The sequence below is a fragment of the Lissotriton helveticus genome, chromosome 5_1, assembly GCF_964261635.1.
Source record: "Lissotriton helveticus chromosome 5_1, aLisHel1.1, whole genome shotgun sequence".
In the NCBI taxonomy this organism is placed as follows: Eukaryota; Metazoa; Chordata; class Amphibia; order Caudata; family Salamandridae; genus Lissotriton; species Lissotriton helveticus.
In genome coordinates this window covers 1479839956-1479863320 of record NC_136065.1, presented here as the reverse complement: position 1 = coordinate 1479863320, position 23365 = coordinate 1479839956, and the positions used below count along the sequence as shown (strand labels likewise).

The 23365-nt window shown below is 44.5% G+C and overlaps 1 protein-coding gene across 2 annotated transcripts in view; it reads right to left on the bottom strand.

Moving 5' to 3' along the window:
- MOV10 (Mov10 RNA helicase) overlaps positions 1-23365 on the bottom strand; it is a 365220-nt gene that overhangs the window by 235500 nt on the left and 106355 nt on the right. For both annotated transcript variants that reach the window (XM_078644471.1, XM_078644472.1), the window contains exons 7-9: positions 4987-5149; positions 3843-3997; positions 1169-1345 (exon numbers count right to left, since the gene is read on the bottom strand). In XM_078644471.1, the coding sequence (XP_078500597.1) occupies positions 1169-1345; positions 3843-3997; positions 4987-5149 (495 nt within the window). The remainder of the gene's footprint in view (positions 1-1168; positions 1346-3842; positions 3998-4986; positions 5150-23365) is intronic.

The window sequence follows — 23365 nt, the reverse complement described above, 5'->3', positions numbered from 1 at the left end:
GTCATCCAGTTCATGGCGAGTTGGAGGATGTTCTGGACATTGAGCTGTGCTTGGGGACAGTTATTAACTCGGACAATTAGCTGGGTGTCATCAGCGTAGTTGAATATATGGCAGTCTAATTTTGCCACTGCTTCCACCAGCGGCTGGAGATAAATATTGAATAGCAAGGGGGACAGCACAGAGCCTTGTGGGACCCTCCCCCCCAACGTAGGACACCGTGCCTAGACCCACATTCCCCCAGTTGGACTTTTTGAGACCGATTTTCCTGGATACTCCCAGCCGCCGGACACGGGCTAGCAGCTGCGCATTGTCAACCGTGTCAAACGCGGCTGAGAGATCCAATAAGATCAGTGCCAAGGGAATCTTCTTGTCAGCTACTAGCCTCAATTCATCAAGCACTGAGAGCATCACCAACTCAGTGCTGTTGTGGGCCCTGAATCCTGCTTGTTGTGTGTGTAGCAGCTGGTGTTCTTCCAAGAGAGTTTTGAGCACATGTTGCTCAAGAACTTTGGCCAAGAAAGGTAGCTGGGAGATTGGTTGAAAGTTTTACAAGTTGTTCAGATCTGACAGTCAAAAAGTCCCAATGACTCTTGCGGTTAGCCTAAAAATGCTATCAAAAAGCAAACTGCTGAGGATCCCATTGTGTAAATCTCAGTTATAAATATGAAAACACTACCACAGGACCTCCCCTCTCAGGCCTCTAACACATCAGAGAAGAAAACAGGGTGAACTGAATGATGCCAATGGTTTAAAGCAGTTCCCAACATCTCCCATACAGAAGCACACAATGCAGAGGCAATTTGGGGTGTTTCCCCACTGTTAACAGATTGGTGACCTTTCTTACAAGAAAATAGTGCTAATAAACTATACCCAGCTAGTTTGTAAACTAGAAAAAAAGTGATTGCAAGGTTTTCTTTAATCAATTTGCAGCAAAGTTGTAGTTGAGAAAGCATACTTAAATTGCAACCAAATGCATAATAGTAAATGTAACTACTGGACCCCATACCTTGGAAGAACACCAGCATTTGTTTTTCAGAGCACCACTATCCAGGTAAAAACATTTAACCCAAAAATAACACACTTGAAAGTGCACTCAGCACCATTTTGTTTTACTATAGCCTCACAACTAGTACATAAAACTGGTTTCACTCTCCCATTCTGACCTTACCGCAGTTTTGTTCCAGGAGGTAGGATGCACTTTCCGTAGGACACAGAAGGAAAGAGGACATCTTTCAGGTGGTTCTGTACCGCAAGCTCCACTGCTCTATGCTGCACTCTCAGAGGCAGACGATTAAATGTGAAGGTGACATCAAACTTCAAGTGGTCAACAAACTTGCCTAAAAGGCTGCAAAACACAAAAAGATTTAAAACGATCCGCCTGCATAATAAACTACCAACATTTGCGAGAAGACCAAACATTCTCAACTGCAATCTCTATTTTTCTCATCACTACCATCTTCACAAATAAATATGTTTTTTTGCTTCTACATGTTCCTCCTTCCAGTCTTAAACGGTATGAGGTTTAACCCAAGTTTCAGTCACAAAAAGCAAGCTTCTGTTTGAGCAGGATAATCAGCAGAGTGAATGCAGTAATTTTTAAAGCTATGTTTTGGTTGTTTTCTCAAGGCCAGTGTTTGTAGCTGAAGATCTTTACCAATTTGGGAACGTGTCATTTATAGGACTGATAGGTGTACTTCCTGGATTGAGGAATGTGTAAGAGGAAGCAGACTATCGTGTCTTGTTGCAGTCCACATTATGGTATGCGTTTTGTTATTTTATAATATATTTGGTGGCTTATATCACACAGAAATGATCCAGGGTTGGCAACTCTGACACAGTAGCAGTTGCACAAAAGCTTAGCTAACACAATCACATAAGCAGCTATCACATACATCCCAAAATCCCAAAATTAGATGAGTAATATCACATGAACAGTTAAACTAAATGTTAGCCGTAGGAGACCCAAACTATAAAATACGAATATAACTTAAGTAAATATACATCAAATTGTTTTATGAAGAGAGTGCTGCTGTTCTGAACTAATTTTAAAACTGCTACGTGTACAATGTAAAGTATAAAAGACTACATTTTCCGCATTCACCCACATCGTTTCTGGAATTAATGCATACACTGGTCTCAATCACAACCCTCATAACTATTTCAAATGAATCCACTTTTTGTTAAGTCAAATAACTAGACTGACTTATTCTTACACAATTAAAAAGATTATTATGCATTAAACGTAATAATGAGTGCACCTAGAATTTTACATACAAATATGTGGTATCATTGTCAGAAAACGGGCTAATAATTTGGGGAGGGTGGTACCCATACTAAATCAAACCCTTTAAGTCCAAACACAGTTCTGGGGGAATCTCTGCTCAAACCCTGGTAATTATGGTACAAGTAGCAGGAAATCCCAAATCAAGTATACAGTAAGTTCAAGCAGTACCAACAACTTTTAAGAAAAGAACACAACAATAAGATCTCAAACCAATTAATAACGAAATGGAGGAAGATTGAGCAAAAACAGCAGATAAAATTAATTCAGGGAAACTAGAGGTATATTTTTAATGTTTAGGTAAAACAGCACCAAGAAAAACTAAAGCACCAATCAAAAGTCACTGTTTTCTATGGAGGTGCAATTTTAGGTTCTCTGCAATAGAGCAGAGGTTGGGTATACCAAGTGGGTTGCCCTGGTCACATTTTCTTTTTTTTTTTTTAACCTTCAGACCTTTTTTATGAAAGTCAAAACCCTCCAGTAGGGCACGGTCCAAGGCAGTGGACAGTGTGGGCACCCACTAACTTAGATATGTAGTTGTTGAACTCCTGCTGAATTCGTTGGTTTTGGTAGCTAAAGCTATAAGTTGGACTAACCTGGGTTTTACGGCTTGCTTTAATGTTTTGGTTGCTTTACAGGTAAAATAGATTTGCCACCTCACTACACACTTACAAATTTAAGCCAAATCTTATAACCAACGTACTCCAATGGGTTGTGGTACAAGAAAAGTAGGATGGCAAAGACAGATCAACACTCCTCACCAAAGTGCAGAATTGAGGAACCTGAAAGAGACTTCAGAAGTACAAATTCTCCTGACGGTTTGTCAAAGTCATGAGGCTCTGGTAGCTGGCACGCATGATCTGGGGATCGACTATGGGCGCGGCCATGACAAACCAGTCTTTGGCGTTAGTCAAAAATGATCTTTTACTTGCCACCACGCCAAACCAGGAGTCATCTCATTAAAATCTTGTCTCTTTACTTCAAAGAAGGGAACAGTGAAAGGTTTCAATTTTACAGCTGACGGACAATAAACATAAAGGACTATGTATTAACAAAAAGTGATGATCAAGTAAAGCCCAACACTGTTTGTGAGGGGTCTTGCCTGGCAGATTTCCTTTGAAAAAACTGTCCGAATGTAATTTAAGAAAGAGAAGGCATGCATCTACGATGGGATATATGGTATAAAAAAAAGTGCTGTATTTTATTAATTGAGTGGACCACTGTCCTAGTTAATGGCTCCTAGCTTTATTTTAGTCGAGTTTATGGCTTCATTTTTAGTTTTTGTGCTTTTATTCAGTCATGTTAAACGCTTTGGGTGCTTATTTCCTCAACTTGGCACGCGCTGCAACAGACTAGAGTTAGGTTGACACCAACAAACTACAGAGGAGCACAAACAAAGCAAACGGGTAGTAGCTACGCAATAACAAGAACATCGAGTATTGCATAAAGTAGAACTATGCCAGTTTATCTACATTCCTCCCCTCAAACCCGACATGGCTTCAGTGACACACCCAGTACAAAGTAAAATTATTCATGATTGAGAAAACACTAGCAGTCTTACTTTTGAGAGAACCCCAGCTTGACTTGTTCAAGTTCCACAGCGTGCACATAGCCTTTGTACCGAATGATATTTTGCCCTCCGCGGTGGTTGGCATGGGTTACAAAGAGATGATCTCCTCGGAGCACTGAAGGTCGATTTTCAGCAACACCAGGTACCTGTAGTACAAGAGGAATATCAGGCAAACCCACAAACACATGTAGCTGGGCTACAATAGCTTCAATCAATCTTCCGCAACTCTTGCTAAAATCAAGAACTAAAAACAGAACCTAAATCCTTTATCTAATATTACACTTAGTACCACTTTACTACGAAAAACTGTAGCCACTACAATGTACAAATGGCAATAAGGAGCCCATTATCAATGTTTAAGTGCCCATGGCTAGCAGCTTGCTAATGATTATTCCCCAAGGAATGCTGCACATCAAGAAGCAAATCGGACAGCACAGAAAGCAAACACAAGCATGTGTTTCAGCAATACTAATGGCCAACCTCCACATATTCCATGGATGATTAGCTTTTCCTTGTAAAGTTGTAGTTGCGAGCGTGTATCTCTAGTATTTAAAAAAAAACGATTGGAGCCACACCTGGGTAAATAGGTCTCTCTCTATTCAACAAATTAACAGAACTACTTTTAATGGCACCGGAAGAATTGAAAGCGTAGTTCGCTCTGCCGATATTTGACCTTGGATACACAACTATCTCTGTAGCGCATACACAAACACACAAGGCATTTTCTGTACTTGCCTTTCTTGGCACACGAATACTTTATGTAAATACATTTAAAATACAATAAATGGTACAACGCACACCTTCCCCGCCCTCTCCCCCAGGAAAATAAAACCTCAAAGACACTTGTAAGATGGAACAAAGTGGGATCATATTATAACCAAGTCTTGCAGAAAGGCCCACTTATTGACTTCACCTGAACAGAGGTTTCCCCTTAGAACTCAATATCACAAAAATGCTTCAAATGAAAGAATTCTGGAGACACGTCATAACAAGGTAGGTTATTTATATATCCAGAATATGAATTTAAGAAAATAAGACTTCAATAAGCGCTTGACCTGCAAGAAAATTCTAATATCACATACAAACTGATGGAAACATTTAAAACTTCACCCACTAGAGGCAAAAGCATTCTTACAGACAAGATGAGAAGCTTTCTGTTGCTAGGATCCTGGATCATGCTCATGTCCGTTTGATCATATCTTCTGATGTCCACCTCCATCTGGATCTCCTCCAGCTGCAGCAAGAGCTGGAAGTGGTCCTTGTAATTTGAAAATTGCAGATCTGCAGAAAGCAATGACCTGGAAGCACAGTGAGAAATGCAGATTAGGTCAAGTTGTCAGCACTCCCCTTTCAACATGGGACAGGGTCTTTGATGGCATTGCTAAAATAAAGTGCACAAGAGAACGCTTCTCCTGGTCCAGGCTTAGGCAGTTTAAGCTGGGGCTCCCACTGGGCCTGTTGGGCAGGTGAACCGAGTCCCACTAAAACATGAATCATTTGAGTCTTCTGTCAGCAGATCTGCTCATCAATAATACTGATGGGATACAATGACAGAAGGGTGTGGATGGAGACACAGTGAAGGATGAAGAATGGACAAAAGGGAAGAATAAAGTAAAATTGATAGGAGAAAGGAATGTGTATAAAATGATGGATGAATTGATTGAGAGAAGGGTCAAATGATGGATGGATGATTGGAAGGAGGATGAAAGGGCAAAGAGAATCCTCCTAAGAAGGGCTGGGTTTGCTTGTTTTGCCTTCTTGGTGTGATTAAAGATGTGGTTCAAATGGGGGTATTTTAATTTGCTGTCTATTCCCCTTATGTCAGCCTATTCTAATACCAAAACTCCGATGACTTCTCGAAGTCGACTTTCGCCTCCACGTCGGCTTTCGCCTCCACGTCGGCTTCCCCCTCGACGGCGTTTATCTTCTCATCGACGGGCGATCTGCGTGTTGGCGGCAAACGGCATGTTGCCTCGACGGCGAGTGCCCATGTCTCCTGGACTCAGATCGACGGCAATTATGTGTCAACGTCGTCTGTGAAGTCCTCTACGTCAACCTCGTCCGAAGTCTCGACGTCCTTCCCCTCGACGTTGATCTTCGATGTCATTTAGACCAAGAGCCCTGGGTGAACGAGGAGCATATGGTAGTCATACCTGGCCTCGACGTAGTCGACGTCGACCAGGACCTGTGTCTTTTCTGAGCCTTCTGTCGACTGGGGAGCCCCCCAGAGGCCGACGCATGGGTTGTGGAAGAGGAAAGGCTCTCTCCACGACCAGATGGCCCACCTGCAGCCTGTTATCTTCTCTGCTCCAGGCCTTGAAGACTAATCTTCTCCCTGCCACGCATGGTCCTCCAGGAGAAGGATTTGCAGATGACACAGGAGTCAGGAACAGGAGTTTAGGGATGACAGCGTATACAAACCCCGTGAGTGTCCAATTTGGCCTTCTTCCTGCCACATTCAGGGCACTTGTCAAATAAAGATGGCATTTTGACAAGGAAAGAGTGGATAAACTGCCTCAAAAAGACAGCAAAAGGAAGGTAAAGGCCTCAGACGTTGAGTGAAACACTCAAACTATCAAAAAAGCTCCAAAAAGTGGAGATATACCACTAAAGGTAGAGATCAATGCTCCAGGGTCCTGCTAGCAGGAGCCGGAAAAAAGAACTGAAAGTAACTAGCCTGTGGCTGTGCATCATGGGATACAGAGGGTCTCTGGAGAGTTCCTTAAAGGCATGGTATCTATTTACAGACACATAATGGCAGCCAATGGGGCTTTTCTGTCCAACCCTTCCTCTCTATCATAAAGGATTTTTGTGAAGGGGAGTTTCTCTGTGTGTGAAACTTAGCAAAATGTTAAATTTCAGTGTTATTTCCTTTTTCACTTCAGGATGAATTGCTGGCCAGAGTAGCCTTGTTAATTTCAGGCTGCATTATTTGTCTTTGATTTTCTCTTAAGTGTCTATGCAGGACTGCAGAAGAGGACAACTTAAGAGACTATTTCGATTGCTCAGGGGTCCACGCAGATGGGCGCGACTATTCACATGATTATGACTATACACAGAGATCCTCTACTACAAAACTTTAGTATTTCCCTTTTAATTCAGTTTATGTACACAATTAGTGCTCTTTTCTATTGCGCTCTTTTCAAATAAATGTATGTCACTCACTGTTCTTAATTATCTATGAATTTAGTGCGGGTAGAAGATTCTAAGAACCTGCAATATTCCTCCGTTTTTAAGTTTTAAATTGTTTTCTTTAAATAATTATTATTAACTCAAAGCAATATCATACATATTTTATTAATGTATCCTGCTTCATTTAGGAATATTTTGACATAATATTCCAACATTAAAGTGAATCAGGATATGTTAGGTACTCACATTAAATGGTGACTCAGTAAAGGGCCAACAATGAGATGGCAAGCAACAACAACAAAAAAACTAATGATGAAATATTATGAAAAAGAATGCCTACCCATCTTGCTGAAATCATAGGCTGGACCTCATACATTACTTTTTAGGTTGAGCCTAGAGCCAGCGTGCAAGAGGTGCTCTCGGGAAGATCTGGGGTAGTTCAGTACGGGAGGGAAGCCGCGCCCACTACCCCACCCATACTTTTCATTGGCTTGTCTCTTTGTCCTTTCTAAATGCTGTCTTCTCGTTCATTATGAGGCTTGTTAGTCCCTCCTTATTATGGCAGTGTGGTCATTTGCATCTTCCCATGGCTACTGGCCCCTTTACTTGGTTGTTACATGGTACATGTTATTTTTAGTGATGTAAGCACTATTTACTTTTTTTAGTTTGTCCTACTTCGAGCAGGACGACGTGCTTTGTTTTCATTCTGCGCGCTGTGCACGCTTTCACTTTCTAAGCTGCCGGGACACTCGCAACCGCTTTTTGTTTTGATTGCTTGTTTAGTATTTGCGCACGCAGCTTGGGCCAAGTACAGTTTGTAATTTTCCAGTATGTTAAACACCATCATAAACATTTGGAAAATAGTCCTTTAAAAGTGTCTCAAAACATGCTATTGGGTCTCAACTGCTTGAATTATTGTTTCATGGACAGTGGTGTCTACTAAAAGGCTTGCAAGGGAGGGCTTCGCACTTACATTCAGAGCACGTGACCCGCCTGGGTGAGTACTCAAAAAGCCCAAGAGCACACGCCGGAGCAGTGGAAGCAGCAGCACAGTGTCCTGGATCTCTCTCTGACTGCCTGGGGCTCAGAACCGAGCACCTTCTTTCCAGGATGCAGACTCCGCCAGCTGTGCATGCCCTCGCGCAAACTGCCCGGCCTGGAGGGCAGCACGGAGAGGAGTCTGCGGAGAAGGGATGCCAAGGCGCACAGAAGAGGCTCTGCCCAGGTAAGGCACACATGGGTCGCTGTGTTACCAGTCTTCAAAAAGCCTCTCTGGGTGCTCACTGCCTAGCTATGTTCATCCACGCACACTGCATTTAATGATTACCCCATTCTTTCCCTGTACTTGGTCTGCATCAAGTACAGCTTGGGTTATTCTACCATTCCATAACTCCTGTAAATTGTATTATTCTTTTCAGCCAGTCTTCTATCTGCTCCAGGGGCAGTTCTCCCCATCTCACTTATCCCCACGCCAGTCAAAGGTTTAAGGACAGTTCTACCTTCACATTCTAATGACAGCGGTCCCCTGTCCCTGGCAGCCCATAGTCTCTCAGCAGTCAAAGCTGTGCAGATACCCTTTACTGAACGCCCTGCCTTGGCAGCAAGGGCACACAATGGAGCCAGTCCGTGTAATATCTTTATTTAAGGGCAGTCCAGTCGTATCTTTCATAATGATGCCATTGGTGCTATTTTTGAACAGCACTAATGAGCACCCAGTCGTGTCGAGGCACGCTTCTATCAGCCTATTAATTCTATCTGTACTGAGACATTCTGAATTACGCCCCCAGCCACGTTCTCTTTCTGTATGCGTTACAATTCTGCAATCCTACACTCAGTCACAACTTATATCCGCCCTAAAGACAGTTCTGCTCTATGGAATTTGCTCCATTCCATGTCGCTGCCCTGGGTCCATTTCTACAATATACCTCGTGGTCAGTGCCCAACCTATGAAGTAACAACAGTTCAATACTCTCATGCAGCCCGTGCACAAACTCTAGTTAGGACAGTCGTACGCTGCTCCATTCAGTTTATTTGCATTGCATACTTTAATGTAACTATTATGGTGTTTAGTTATTGCCTTATCACTGCATTTCCACCTCAAGGTAGCCCATTTAGCACAGACACTCTTTGCATTGAACCATTTTTAATATAAAACCAACTCAGCCGCAGCAAACCATTTCAATAGTGTCAGTGCTCCCAAGAAGTGCCTATAACACTTGGTATTCCTTCCTTTGCTTCAGCGCCAGGATACTCTTGAGTAGCTGCGTGCTTTAGAAGTGCTTTCATTCATTCATATGAACTTTACCATACAAAGCTATAACGTCCTAGCAGCTCTGTCTTAAAGAGCCCACTCCGCAAGGATTCCATGGGACCTGGTGCATGCAAGCAAACTGGCCCTTGTATATCCTGTTGGGAGTAGTAAAACACAATTATCACTGTTCAGTAGGCTCCCTAGGGCTTTGGGCCCGGTGCCACTGTACATGCTGCACCAGGGGTAGCTACACTCCTGCAGCCCCTGAACTTCTCTAAAAGCACCCTTTCAGCCAATGCCCTGTTTGTTTATTTCAGATATTATAGAGTATGCTATTTAGTTTGCTCCTTGCTACACTTAAGCATTTTGCTAACCAGTTTAGACAGTAGCTGCGTATAGAGGGCAGCTCTCTATCTTTCCATCAAGTTTATTTTTCCTTTACATTAAGTGCACTTCTTCCTATGACAATCAGTTTAGTAGCTAACAAATGCTCCTACACTGGTGATAATCCCCGTACAGACGTGACGCACGTGAATATCCCCCCCCCCGGTCCCCCATCGACCTCTATTCTGCACCGCCCACCGAGTTTCAGTCTCGTTAACTGCGCTCATGATAAATGTAAACTGACCAGAAATGCATGGTTTACCTACACAAGAAGAAACCACATCTGGCAAAGGAATGGCTCTGTCTTCTTGCTCTTTCCCCCATTCACATTATTGTTTGTTTATAAGTATCCGCATTTAAGGCCTGTACGCTGAAGGCCAAATGGGCAAAAAGTGCCTGTGATTTTTTAACATCATTGAGACTTATCGGTCTTTGGTGATCATGTCTCAAGTGACTCTGATTTTATATTGTTCTAAGCGTTTGCTTGGAATCATTGAATCCAGAATGTGGTGTTCCCAGAATCCAGTGCGTCTGTTTTTTCCTTGATTCTGGTGTGAAATTCCTCTATATAGGTCTGGTGGTGTATAGAATATAACTAGGCTGTATTTTAGAAACCAAAGTGTGATGACATCATGCATTTGGGGCTGTACGCTGTATCATGGTTTATTTAACCTATGTACTATTATAGGAACTGGGAGATAATATTTTGTCCACGATCAGACAGAGTTTTTTCATTAAGTGCCAAGGCTAGAGTTAGAATGCAGATCAGTAGCAGTCGCTAGACCTCATCTGTTGGCAATAACATTGAGAGGGGTTGTGCTCCGATTCTGAAATACTGCAGTAAATAATGGTATTCCCAATGGTCGGCATCAGGCGAGGGTGCCATGATCTTACAGTGTCTGACATCCAGCTATTATTTAATTCCGCTGCACAGAGCAGGATACACTAGTTCTGTATGGCTCAGCGAGTTGAACCCTCTCGAAAGACACTTGTAGTTTTCAGTTAAAAAACAAACATCTTGTATGGGAGCACAAAAGAAAAGTACAAGAGACCATCAAAATCTTTGACCTGACTGCCAATTATTATCAACAATTCTGGCAGTCCCAGCAGGAAAACTGATTGCACATGTCAAAGCCCTCTATAACCAGCCCCATGACAAGTCCCCAATGAACAAATCAGCTTCCGGGGGGAAGACAGAGGAAGCAGATGCTGACATGACAGCGGCAAAAACAGACCACTCAGGACTGAACGATCTTGTGGTCAGCAAAGTATTGAAGATCAGAAAGGACAACACCCCTAACCCCACAGGCCTACCAGGGTTATTGTTTAGAGAAGACACACAGTTTTGGGCCTCAGCGCTCGCTCCTTTGTATGCTGAAACCAGACTCCATGAAGACGTTCGGGACTCATTGAGGGGCTCTCTATTGCAGCCTATTCAGGTCGAGCATTCGAGGCCTCTTGTATATATTTATATACTTATATGTGTATGTACTTTGTGGGCTCTGGAGATCAACCCTAGGACTTGTCTGCTTCCGCTAGGGGACTTTTTGTCTGTTCAACTCCCTCGATTTAACTGTCTTGATAGAAAACTACCAGTAGAAGTCATGAAAATACCAGAATTGCTTTCTGCTGAGGGACTTTGTTAAAAATGTTCTGGCAACTGCCTCCATTTAACTTTCTCGATAGAAAACGACCAGAAGAGATCAGTAAAATACCAGAATCACTTTAGCATTCTCTAGATTCCAGTCCATAGACATTGTCTTCCACGAGCACCCATAGACAATATTTTTTTCAAATATTGTAATGTTCAGAGGTATGACCACCAAACGACTTATTAAAAATAAAGCTTTGCACTATACCATTTTCCGCTAAAAGGCAATATTTCTCTCCATGTGTTTCCATATCTGGTGTGTCACGCAGTTTGGTGCTTACTTTCCCTCCATGTTAAAGAACAGTAGATGTGGCAGCACCCAGGCTAATGTGCTGCATAGCTAAATTCATATAAGGTCCCAAAGGCGAGAGATTGCATGGCTCTTAGAAGGTGGTTCTGACACTAAGGGCCGCCCGGATTTTTCACTTTTTGAGCACCTAATTGTTGAACTTTTACTGTGGGGGAGCCTCATAATCTGGGACTCATTCATAGTGAACTCATAATGAAGGAGACTGCAAGGAGATTTTACTGGTGTCCCCATGGCTTGACTAGGCCGCTGCACAGCAGCTGGAGGATGGGGCACTGGGCTGGTTACATGCAGACATGTGTACATGCGTGTGCACATGTGTAGGGGCTGCGCAGGGGAGATTCCTAGCGTGTCTAGTCTAGGAGCAGGAACAAATTGAATGGTGTGGCAGGACTTATGCAGAATTGGGTGGTGACATGGAATAGGCTTTATACACTGGAAAGAAACATGCCAGGGCAAGTCAGTGTGTTTTACTGTGTTTTCACTTCCTTATTCCCGTATGGGAATGTGGGGTCCATGGCGTGAATGACTTCCACAAGGCCTACAGATTCCAGACACGCACTAAAGTCCATTGTATTGTAGGTGAAAATAAGTATTCTGCAGAGTCCAACGTCATATTTGTACTGCTTTTGGGTCGTCCAGAAAGGTCATATTTCTCTGAGTCCCTGGCTGGGGTCTGGCCCTGGCAGGTTAGATTAATGCCCCTTCTTACCTGAGCGAAGATCTTCCCTCCAAGGAAGGGAGATAGGTGGAGCTACAAGCCAATCCAACTGCTGTCGCTGGGTGCCAGGCACCCAGGGGAACCACGGTAGAGGCAGTGAGGGGGGGGGAAGGAGTTGGGTTTCAGAGGCCATGTGGCCAGAGACACTGGACGATGCCATTTTGAACAAACCCAGAGGCTGGACAAGAAGGAGAGAGCAGGGGCAGGGAAGTGATGTGCCGCTGTTTGATAGGACACACAGACTTCCTGCCAGCTCCCTACTCAACTTTTAAAAAGTACTAGCACAGAAGGAGAAGCTCTCTCTGCGGTGTGGTCTGCTGAGGCGGAAGGTGCTGGAGCCTGGGAATGATTCAGAAAAGGGGGTGGTGATGAACAGAGTGCCTGAATTAAGCAGACCACTCTTACCCAGTCCAAAGATCAGGGCTTGATCCATCACCGTTTTTTAGCTCACTGCACCATCCCAGCTCAGAACTTGGCTATATGCAAATTAGTCTGTTCCTGTCCCAGTGCATGATGGGAACAGGGCAAACCAAACTACCAAGCCAATTCTTATACTGGGAAGGAAACAAGCTTCCGGGGACCGGTTTCTGCCATTTCAGGCGTCGTCGGCCCGGCTTGCTTGAATCCTGATGGTGCAATGAGCAAGGGACTCACATCTGAGTATACCCTTCCACGCTTATGGTGGACAAAATTATTCAGAAAAGGGGGTGGTGATGAACAGAGTGCCTGAATTAAGCAGACCACTCTTACCCAGTCCAAAGATCAGGGCTTGATCCATCACCGTTTTTTAGCTCACTGCACCATCCCAGCTCAGAACTTGGCTATATGCAAATTAGTCTGTTCCTGTCCCAGTGCATGATGGGAACAGGGCAAACCAAACTACCAAGCCAATTCTTATACTGGGAAGGAAACAAGCTTCCGGGGACCGGTTTCTGCCATTTCAGGCGTCATCGGCCCGGCTTGCTTGAATCCTGATGGTGCAATGAGCAAGGGACTGGAATGGGCAGTGGGAAGGAGGATACCCCTGACTGCCCCCCAGCCCACTAACAGCGTCAGAAGAAGAGACCAGGACCAGTGCGCAGAAGCAGGGGCCTCTGCGCAGGGAGAAGAGAGGCGCAGGAGGAGAGCCAGTGAAGACCGCTCCCTGCAGGATGCCCCCTCTTGGAGACCCAGAGGGCAAAGGAGAGTGCTCCCTGTGGCTGGGGGACGCCACCAGGAGCACGAAGAACCGAAAATGGAGAAGATCGGACCCCCAGGGGCTGAGATATGGCCCACGGAAGGTAGGTGACCTTTGACCCCCCTAAGAAGCCTGACGACAAAGCGCGTGGGGCTCCGCCGCCCGTCTTAATGTAATGTAAGAGACATTTCTATCGCGCAACTTTCACTCCAAGGAGTATCTTGGCGCTCGAGATCTTAGAGATGCCCTGGGGTGGGTCGGGTCCCAGGGGCTGTCCCCAAGGAGAAGTAAAGCCGGGGCGCAGTCGTGCTCCCCGTGAAGATGCCGGAAGGGGGCCGGGAGCCCTCCCTGGCCTCCACCGAAGATGGAGGTGGGGGAGGGCCGTCACACCCCCCCTACCTCGTGAGGAGGATGGCTGGGGAGCGCCGTTGCGCTCCCCGTGACCATGCCCCACGGGGTGCCAGGAGCCCACCCTGGCCCCATGACGAAAATGGCGATGGGGCGTGCCGTCGCGCAACCCCATCGAGAGGAGGTGGGGCCCGGGACCCCATCACCAGGCCCCGAGGTGCCAGGATGCGGGGGAGCACCGTCGCCCCCCCCAAAAAAAAAGATGTCCGGTGAGACTCGAACAACAGCTCTGGCGGGAGCCAGCGAGAGCAGCCGTGGGTGGGCTCCCCGGGCTGCCCCACCACCAGAAGTGCCAAGGTTGCGGAGGGCCCGGGTGGGACCGGGCCCTGCAAAGGAGGAGGAGGAGTTAAAGCGGTGCCAGGGGCCCAGGTGGAACCGGGCCCCGAAGACTGCATATGCGGCTGGGGGTGGGCTCCCCGAGCCTTCTTACTCACCTAAGGGTTCGGGTGGGACCGGGCCCTCCAACAGGCAGCCAAAGTGGCCGTAGGCACAGATCCCGACTCTCCCCGTCTCAGCGGGTGAGCCGCTGCTATAATATTCACAAATAGGAGCACAGCCTACCCATAATGCCTCGCAAGCCAGACCAAAACAGCGTCGTCTTTGCTTGTGGTGGACCCAGGAGGACAGGGTCACCACCACATGAAGGTGCAGGTGCTGGGGAAGCTGCTGGAGAAGCGTAGTCTCCCCCTGCACAAAGAGAAAAGGCTCACCCTAAGTGTCTTAGGGATTGAAAAGAATAACCCTTCAAGGGCTCAGCCTGCATTGATCACCTTCTGGGCTGGTACTTTTGTTCTTCAGCTGAGGGTGAATTGAAAAGTGCTTCATGGAGTGAAGGGCGGAGGTGGTGGATGCCTGGAAGAAGGCATCTCCTGGAGGTGAAGCGGTGTAATTGCACCACAAATGCTTTTACTCATGTTATTCTTTATAGAGGGACTGAAGTTCATGGGTCTAATGTGAAGTACATAGTGAAGGTGGAGTCATAAGAAAAGTGGATTTAAGTGGCTAAACATTCCTGCTAAGGTGTCCGACAGTATTTACGTAAACCTGTGATTTTATCTGTGATGCCCTTAGGGGTTGTAATTGCAATGCATTCTAATGATATCCAAATGTTATGAGTATGGTCACTCTAAAGGGATGCTTAAACAAGTATTCGTGCTTCTGCGCTTAGGTTAAGAACCCAGACTGTTAGCCCTTAAGATATAGAGGTGCATTCCTTATGGTCAGTAGGAAATGCTTGGTCAGGGTTGTGTGTCACCAATGCAGGGTTACCTATTTTAAATGCTGGTTGAAGTACTGGGGTGGGTCGCCACTGGGATGGTGCCAGTGCGCAGGGCCCTTGCTCCAGGTTAAGATCCACTAACTGCATGGGGGGCAAGATGATGTGCATACATGGGAGTGGTGGTACTAGACCCCCCCCCCCTTTGTGGGAGGGGTGGAGATGTTATACAATGTCACAAAGTAATTCCAACAGCTTATGTATATTTGTAAATTGGTGCATAGTATTGAGTAGTGTGTGTGTTTAATAAATGTACTCTTACTTTTATAAAGCAAAGTACAGACAGGACAATCAATTATTGAGTGTTATTTCTGCGCACTTGCAAATTGTGATTACTAGCCCACATCACCTCCTTTGAGTAAGCCTCAGACTGCTCCGCAACGCTACCCTCTGAGAGTCAGGCACTACATTTGGGTGTTTGGGTCCCAGTGAAGGACAAACCTCGTCATGTTATTTGTGCAGGCCTCACAGATGCTGCCTCGTTTTCCAGAAATTGCAAATGCTTGTTTTAAGAAGGGTGACAATATTGATCCCAGAAATTACCACCTAATAGCACAGCTGGATATTGAAGGCAAAGCCTATACCACTATACTATTGCAGAAGCTAGCTAACTGGGCTTCTACCGAGGGACTAATACTCTTATCAAACAGGGTTTTGTGCGGGAGGCTCAACAGTGCAGTGTAACTTCTTTCTATACTTATATCAGATGTTTATAAGCAATATACTGTTACATCCAGTGGACCCTTCTGGTTGCAGGGATATATAGCCAGACCCAGAGCCAATAACTGAGCTGCGCCTTGCAATGTTTTTTTATTCGGTAAAATATACAGAGTGAAAAGTAGGTCTTAAGGAAACCTATGTATTTTTTAAATGGGAACAAAATATGGAGTTGAGAAGCAGTGGTTATTTGCACATATCCGAATGTGTGGGTACCCATACTAGCATGTGAATTTGATGGCATTTTCAAAGTGACTTCTTTATTACACGCAGTCTTACATTTGGAAGGCAGAAATGCGTAGAAAATCAATTGGTAATAACATTTGTTCTACGATTCTCTGTTCCTCTATGTCTCCCGATAAAAATGGTACCTCACTTGTGTGGGTATGCCTAGTACCTCTGGCAGGAAACGGCCCAAAAACGCAACGTGGACACGTTATATTTTTCCAGTGAAAACTGACCCTTTTCTCACAGTGTGCCTAGCTATGGATTTTGGACCCTAGCTCAGCCGAGATCTAGGGAATCCTACCAAACCTGTAAATTTTTTAAAACTAGACACCCAGGGCAATCCAGAATGGGGTGAACTGTGTGGGAAATTCGGGAATCTGCCAGGAGCCACAAACTTCCACCCACCCAGTATTTCCCCCTTAAGTCTCCCGATAAGAATGGTACCTCATTTTTATGGGTAGACCTAGTGCCTGCAATAGGAAATGGCCCAAAACATACTGTGGAGACTACAAAATTATCAATCACAAAAAAGACTTGGTTTTGCGAAGGGAGTCACCTGCATTTTTGGTCTGGGGCTCGGCAGCCATCTAGGGAAACCTACCAAAACCAGATATTTATTAAAAAAAATGTAAAAAGACACCCAGGGGAGTCCAAGGAGGTGTGGCGTGTGTGATCTCCCAACGTTTTCCTACCCAGAATCCCCTGCAAACCTCAAATTGTGCTAAAAAACCCACATTTTCCTCACATGGGTTTTCTAGGTTTCACTAGATGGCCGCCAAGTCCGGGACCAAAAACGCAGATGCCCCCTTGCAAAACCAGGTCGTTTTGGTCACTTTAAATTTCAATTATTTATGTTTTATAACAAAATATACCAACAGAGGGAAAGGGGAGGGAAACAAAAGGGATACAAAGAGGAGTCAGAAATATAACAATAAAAGTGTCAGAATATGCACCATATATAACAAAAATACATACTGTTTGGTAAAGGACATGTCTACACATACAGAGAGGAATCAGACAGTGCCAGTTACATTAGGAATAATAATGAAAGGGAGTGAATAGGGGCCCGGAGATTCAGACTATGGGGAAGGATGATCCGCATAGTGTTGGTCCACATTAAAGAGGAGGGCAGTAAAAACGCACTGGGAGGTTGCACTGGGGTACAATTGCACAAATAAGCATTTGTGCTTGCGTATTCAAGTGAAGCCCAATGGAGCATAGCCTAAATACAGTTTAGTCACTCAGTCTCCTCTGGATAAAGCAATAAATAAGTCCAACAATGGCTGCCATATATTTTTGGATCTGGTGGTAGGTGGCTGCAGTGTAGCATATGTGTCACTAGTAATGTCAGACTATATTAAGTCACAAATCCAAGCTTTTACTGTTGGGACAGTGGATCCCTCCAGTGTAGAGACACCTACCTCTTAGCGAGAAGTAGAGCAATGGCGGCTTATTGTCAAACTCTGCAGCTAGCAGCTTAACAAACAAGTTACTTACCTTTGGTAATGATATATGTATAAGAAACATTAGTTAGTGATAGATTCCTTACCTTGGAATTACCCCCTGGCATCAGACTGGATCCGGAAAGTTTTCGTCAGCAGTACCTCTGTGCGTCGGTAGGCGTCGTCGTGCGGCTCCGCATATGTCGCTGGCTTCGTAGCCGCCGAGATGACGTCGCTAGAGCTACTTAGATGCGCCACGCAAGCGGACGTCAGCTCTGTACAAGACTTTCCGTGCCAGTAACGCAGAGCCATGCAAGATACTGACCACTGGTGCATTGAAACCAGGGCCCTGAAAGGGATGACTTTAACCCTAGAAATCAGTTCGCAGAACGGGGAGGATGGGTAGGGCAGTAAGGAATCTATCACTAACTAATGTTTCTTACAGATATATTGTTACCGAAGGTAAGTAGCTTGTTCATCTGAAAGAAACACGTTAGTGATAGATTCCTTACCTTAGAATAGATACCCCAGCCTAGCATGGTAGTATGCGGTATGCCATAATCACCGCTTAGATACAGCTCTAGTCCACCCTATCTCTCTAGCTATGAAAAGACTACACCTCTGGTCCCCCCTCGCACACTTTTTAAATACAGCAGCAAAACACACTTCCTCACCTGAGCCCTCAATACAAGAAGTTACCAAGCCTCCCTGACTTCCTACTGTTTACTAGTATATAATTCTGATTATTTTGTTAATCCCTATTGCACTCCTTTAATGATGTATTGTGGACATGTACTGCTATTTGCAATATTTATGAACGTGTACGAAGGATTGTTTTCACAACAATTTTAATTCTTTAATAAATCTTCACTTGAACTTAAAAAGAATAGATACCCCAGCAATACTAACCCCGGTGGTGGGTCTGTGAACAAAGATCATACCAGAAAGTCACGGAAAACAGAATGGCCAAAGAAGCCGTCTCTCTGGACTGGACTGTCAAGGCAATAATGCTTAGTAAAAGTGTGCAATGAGACACACGTGGCTGCCTGACAGATGTATTGCAGGGGGACACTACGTCCCAATGCAGTAGTATCTGCTGTTGCCCTGGTAGAATGGGCGTGCAACCCAGTCGGAGGTTAATTTTTAGCCAGAGAATAACAGGCCTTGATACACAAGACAACCCAGCGGGAAACAGTCCTCTTGTGTACAGCTCGGACTTACTTGGCGCCCACGTAGCCAGCAAAGAGCTAGTCATCCACCCGGAACTGTTGTGTGCGATTCAGGTAAAATGAGAGCGCACATTTTGGGTCCAAATAGTGAAGCCTCTCTTCCTCTCTGGAAGGGTGTGGAGGTGGAAAAAATGTGGGCAAGGTGATAGTTTGCCCAATGTGGAAGGCAGTGACAACCTTTTGCAAGATCTGAGTATCTCTATGGTATCTCCCCTGAGGCGGAAGCCAGGGGATAGGCTCCTGATCATTGCTAGTATCTTAAAACGCTTCGTTTTAATTTAAATGTGATTTGGAGAATTTTCATTTTAAAATTTACCTGCTGTTGAAATCTAATCTGCATGAACCATGTGTGCGAACATATCCATATGAACGCATCCCTGTAATTGGGCACTCTCATTTGTTTCGTCAAAAGAAACGACAGACTCCACTGTTAAATGATATTGCTTTCTTAGCCTTTTTATTATTCACTTGAATATTATCTTTGCATATTCAATACGATCAATTCCTCATTCCATCTTTTATCATGTTCATAAGCTTAATAAGCTGCTCTGATGCATTTCGGGCAAACATGCCCTTTTTCAAGGAGCCCTGAAATAGTTAGATAAAGAGCACACATTTGCAAATATAGCACATCATAATCAAAACATAAAATAACAATAAGTTTGTTATATTTTCTCATGCAGTAGTGTGTATCCCAGTATGGAAGCCCGGTGTGCTAGGAAAAGGTGTGAGGGACCGTAGGGATTGAATTCAAAGGGATAATGGGAAAATGCTGTAAAAAATGCTCACATGTCCGACGAAGTCCGGATGTTAGAACTTGGATAACTGAGAACAAAAGAGTAACAACGTTAGGGGTTTGAATGCGCTGAGTTGAGTAAACTCAGTGCGCGAGTTCACAGCGAGACGGATCTCGACTTACTTAGAATTCCTGACTGTCCCGGGTCTCACGGAGTCGGTTGTTCTGCATCCGACGGTGCGTGTCTGGGAGTAGGTTCTGATGTTTACTAAGGGTGTCATATGAATCAACCCGAAGGGTGGAAGCGGATGTGACGACAACGTCACGGAGATGAAAATGAAAATAAATGACGGACTGGTGTGGGGTAGTTTGTAAAAAGTGTATCGGCCATATTGGGAGTACATGGTGGTTCATACATGACATAAAAAACAACGTTTTATCCTTATTAATGAATACCAGTGGCACAATGGTGCGTATGTCAATAAAGCCACGAATTGTAATTAAAGAAAACAACTTAATTCAATTCGGTCATTCAGTCCAAATGGTTTCTGTGATTGCATGCGATAAATCCATGCAGTTTCACGTTGTAAGAGGGTTTTACTATTGTCTCTGCCCTCCTTTTTTTCAACAATTTCCAAAATCATGAATTTTAGTTGTGCCACATTATGTTTTTGTTCAGCGAAATGTATCGCTATACTGGCTTTCTCGTTTTTTGTTCGGATGTTCGATTTATGTTCGTTGAGGCTAACTTTCATTTTCCTTTCCGTCTTCCCTATGTAAATTTTCCCACAGGGACATTTGAGTAGGTAGATCAACTTGCTGGAATCGCACATGGCGTTGACGTTCACTTTGATGTTATTGCCTTTCATTGGATGAGTGATTGTGTTGCCTTTGATGATATTGTTGCAACTGTTGCAGTTAAAACAAGGTCTTGTACCCTTATATGTCATTTGTTCAATTGGTTCATTAGATAGAATTTCTCTGAGATTTTTGGCTTGGGTGTAGGCAAAGATGGGAGGGCGTTTGAAGAGGTCTTTGAAGTCTGGTTCTGATGATAATATTCGCCAATGGTTTAGTATGATTTTCTTATATCTCCCACTAAGTGTTGAGTGTTTTGAAACTACCACCATTCGTGTGTCTTCTGTTTTTTCAGCACTGCTGAGTGCTTTTTCCCTAGTGATGTTAGAAGCTCTGTTGATTGCTTCAGTGATTGTGTTTTGTGGATATCCTCTTTCCAGGAACCTTGTACTCATTTCTTGCATGCGTTTGGTGCATGTTTCTGGATTTGAGGTGATGCGTTTGATCCGTAACATCTGGCTGTAGGGCAAATGGCGTTTTAATGAATTTTGGTGGAAACTTGAGTGATGGAGTGTGTTGTTTCGATCTGTTTCTTTTCTGAAGAGATCAGTTTCCAATCCAGTATTGGTGTATTTTATGCATACATCCAAAAAGGTTATCATTTCATTGCTTAGTTGCCATGTAAGTTGAATTCTGTTGTCTTTTTTATTCAGTTCATTTAAAGCCAAAACCAGGCTTTCTTTCGTGTTGCTCCAAATGAAAAATAAATCGTCGATGTACCTTACATACATCCTCAAATTGTTCATCGAGTTTGGGTCTTCATAGATGTTAGTGGCCTCAAATTCTGCCATGTACATGTTTGCATAACTTGGCAAAATTGCCCATGGACATGCCGGACAGCTGTTGGTACCATTGGTTGTCATGCACAAAGTAGCTGTGATACAGTGTAAATATCATTAGTTCCATAAGGAACACTTGCATGGGTTCGAGAATGTCGCTGTTTAAAATTGCCTTCTCAATGGCATCAGTTCCTCCACCATGTGGGATTGATGTGTACAAACTCTTGACATCAGCGGTGCATAAGATTAGATTTTCCCCTTCTGTGATGGTGATTTCTGATAGTTTTATGAGGAATTCCGTGGTGTCTTTGACGTAGCTCCTAAGTTTTTTGACCAGAGGCTGTAAATATCGGTCCAAGAATTTTCCCACTGGTTCATGAAGAGAACCCCTGGTTGAAACTATCGGCCGAAATGGGGGATCCATTAGGTTCTTGTGAATTTTGGGTAACATTGTTATAGTCGGACTTTTGGAATGTTCTACCAATAGGTATTTCCTGGTCCGGTCATCTATAGTTTTTAAATCAAAAGCTTTTGAAATGATGTCCGTTAAAACTGTTTTATATTCATGTGTGGGGTTATTTTCAAGTAACCTGTAGGTGTTGAGGTCTGAAATGTGTTCAATTGTTTTGGTATGGTACATGCTGGTGTTGACAATTTTCAGAAATCTAATCTGCCCCATTTCGAACCCCACTCCTTGCGTAGCAGACTACGTGCTCACGCGTTAGGAGACAGGGGCGGACGCCATTTTGCGTGGAGGCCAGGGTCCGCGTTCTAGCGGCTGGCTCCCTCACACCCTTTTTTTCCTCCCTATAAATGACCTTAACCACTCGTCCGCGCAGCGGGCGGGCGCAGCGGGCGCGCCGGCGGCGCGCCAAAGGCAAGCCCGTCTGCGCCAGTACAGCGCCAAGCGCCAGGACCCCATGTCATTTCTCTCTAAACTCTCAGCCTAAGCGAGTTTATAATCGCGACTTGTTACTGAGTTTGAGGGGAAGGGTGGAGGATGACTGTACCTGTATAATACCTGACAAAAAAATGCCCTTAGAACCTAATGTCTGCCCAGCATGTTACTCTCTCCTTCCTGATTTTTTATGTACTCCAATCAAGGGTCTCATCAGGTCCCATTGTTCCAGGGAGGACAGGGAGGAGAATACAATTAATTGTATACTCATCAATACCAGGTCTCTGGTTAAACACAGAATGTGCAGAATTGAATCAAGAAAAAAAGGCCAAAATTGCATTTGTCACGGAGACCTGGACAGATGCGGCATCGGGACCGGACCTAGTCACTGCAACCCCTGCAGGCTACTATAGCCGTGTGCTGGACAGAACTGGTAAAAGAGGAGGCGGGCTCGCTATTATTTACCATGCCTCGATACAAGGATCTTTTCAGGCGGCGTCCTCACTGACCCACGAGGCACTGGGATTTAAGCTTTCCATATCTAATCACTACACCTTTCAGGGTTCCCTTATATATAGACCACCCGGATCTAGGTCGCAGTTCCTGGATACGGTGGGTACTTTTTTGGAAGAAGCCCTCTGTACTAAGTCCTTCACTGTTTTAGGTGATTTTAATTTTCATTTAGAAAGTGAATCAGACCCTGACACGTTAGCTCTATTAGATGTAATGCAAGCGGCTGGACTGACTCAGGTGGTTAGAGGAGCCACACACACAATAGGGCACACTCTGGATGGCATTTTTACAAATAACCCAGACTTACTTTTTAGTCAAGTAGAACCTATGGTCTGGTCAGATCACTCAGTGGTGCTTTTCAATATTCAAATATCCCAGCGGGCTAAGGTTAGACAAGATAGGAAGCCAGCAAAGCTGTATAGACCTTGGAAGGAACTGGACGGACGGGCACTGGAGGATCGGCTTACATCCTCTATATTCATTCTACCGACAAATGTAAATGAAGCTGCCGGAAAGTACACAGACTGGATAGATCAAGCATGTACTACTTTAGTGCAGCCCAAACTTAGTCGCCCTACTCGTAATGTACCATCTGCTCCTTGGTTTACCCAGGAGTTACGAGATTATAAGGTGATTTGTAAAAAACTTGAGCGCGTATGGCGCTCAGACTATCTACAGGTAGATAAAATTAAACTTAAAGCCACCCAAAAATATATAAAGATATGATTAAGAAGGCCAAAAGTAGATACTTTTCTGCCCGTATCGAGGGAGCCAAAAACTCAACTAGAGAACTTTGATACAGTTGCC